The following is a 1,194-nucleotide window of genomic DNA, read 5'->3' on the forward strand; positions in this document are numbered from 1 at the left end:
CCGGCACCCCCCGGGCCCGCGGGCAGCTGCCCCTGCCCAGCGCCGCCCGCCTCGCCGCCCTTCAGCTTCCAGCCGCTGCGCCGCCGCCTGCCCGACTCGCCCGTTTTCGACGCGCCGCCCAGCCCTCCGGACTCGCTCGGCTCCGACCGCGACAGCTACCTGAGCGGTTCGCTCAGCTCCGGCAGCCTCAGCGGCTCCGAGTCGCCCAGCCTGGACTCAGGCAGGCGCCTGCCCATCTTCAGCCGCCTCTCCATCTCGGACGACTGAGGAGCAGGGCAGGGGGCGACGCACGGACTGCCGCCGCCGCCGCCTCCCGGGAAACAGCCAAGCTCGCACACGCGGTCCCTCTGGGCTCTGAAGGGGAGGGGGGGGGGTGTTTTCTCTCTCTCCTTTTTTATTTCTTCTCTGCTTCAGGGTGTTTCCATTTTTCTCTCTTCACCCCCCCCCTCCCCCTTTTCTGGTTTAATTGCTGAGCAACTAAATTAAAAGGCAGAGGGGTGGAAGAGAGGAGGAGGGAGGGCGGGGAAACAAACCCACGTTTTATGTCGCGAGACGAACAAAAAGACTTCAGTCTTTTTTTTTTCTTTTTCCTCTTCCTCTGCAAAAGGGTGAAACGGTGAGGCACAGAACAAACCTGGTTTTTTTTTGTTTTTTGTTTTTTGTTTTTTTTTTGAGAGAGAGACATTGGAAGAAGGGGATTGTCTCTTTTTTTTTTCTTTCCTCGTTGTTCCTCTTGGAGACTAAGCACCAGCAGCAGCAGCCATTCCATCTGTGTGTTTGTGTTTGTTTTGTTCTTTTACAAGAAGCATTAGCAGAAGGGAGGGGGGAAAGACACCCCCAGAAAGCAACAATCAATCCAGAGGGGCCTGAACTCTGCCTTTCCAGCTCCTCCAAATTTTTTTTTATACATGGGAGGGGGGGAACAATTGATTATTAAGTAGTGGGGGGGAGGAGTTGTTTGGGGTTGTTTTTTCTTCCTTTCTGGCCTTTCAGTCCAGTTCAAAATGAAAACACACACCATATGAAATGTATAAGCTTTTAAAAGAAGAATCCAACATCCTGCCAAGAATATGCCTTGATAACAGCCCTTTTTTATATATATAAATATATCTATATATATCTATATATATTATAACAAATGCTAAAACTTTTCATTCCAAAGTTTAATATTGGTTCCATTGCCACCACTTAGTG

The 1,194-nt window shown here is 50.8% G+C and overlaps 1 protein-coding gene across 1 annotated transcript in view; it reads left to right on the top strand.

The window, feature by feature from the left end:
- The window catches only part of ZFP36L2 (ZFP36 ring finger protein like 2), a gene marked incomplete at its 5' end in the record, with an annotated part of 1,149 nt that extends 752 nt beyond the window's left edge, over nucleotides 1-397 (top strand). Inside the window, one exon of the mRNA XM_019515893.1 lies at nucleotides 7-397. Coding sequence (XP_019371438.1) covers nucleotides 7-267 — 261 coding nt within the window. The remainder of the gene's footprint in view (nucleotides 1-6) is intronic.
- Nucleotides 398-1,194: the final 797 nt, after the last annotated feature.

This window comes from Gavialis gangeticus, unplaced genomic scaffold (assembly GCF_001723915.1).
Source record: "Gavialis gangeticus isolate Ggan-Ray unplaced genomic scaffold, GavGan_comp1, whole genome shotgun sequence".
Classification (NCBI taxonomy): domain Eukaryota; kingdom Metazoa; phylum Chordata; order Crocodylia; family Gavialidae; genus Gavialis; species Gavialis gangeticus.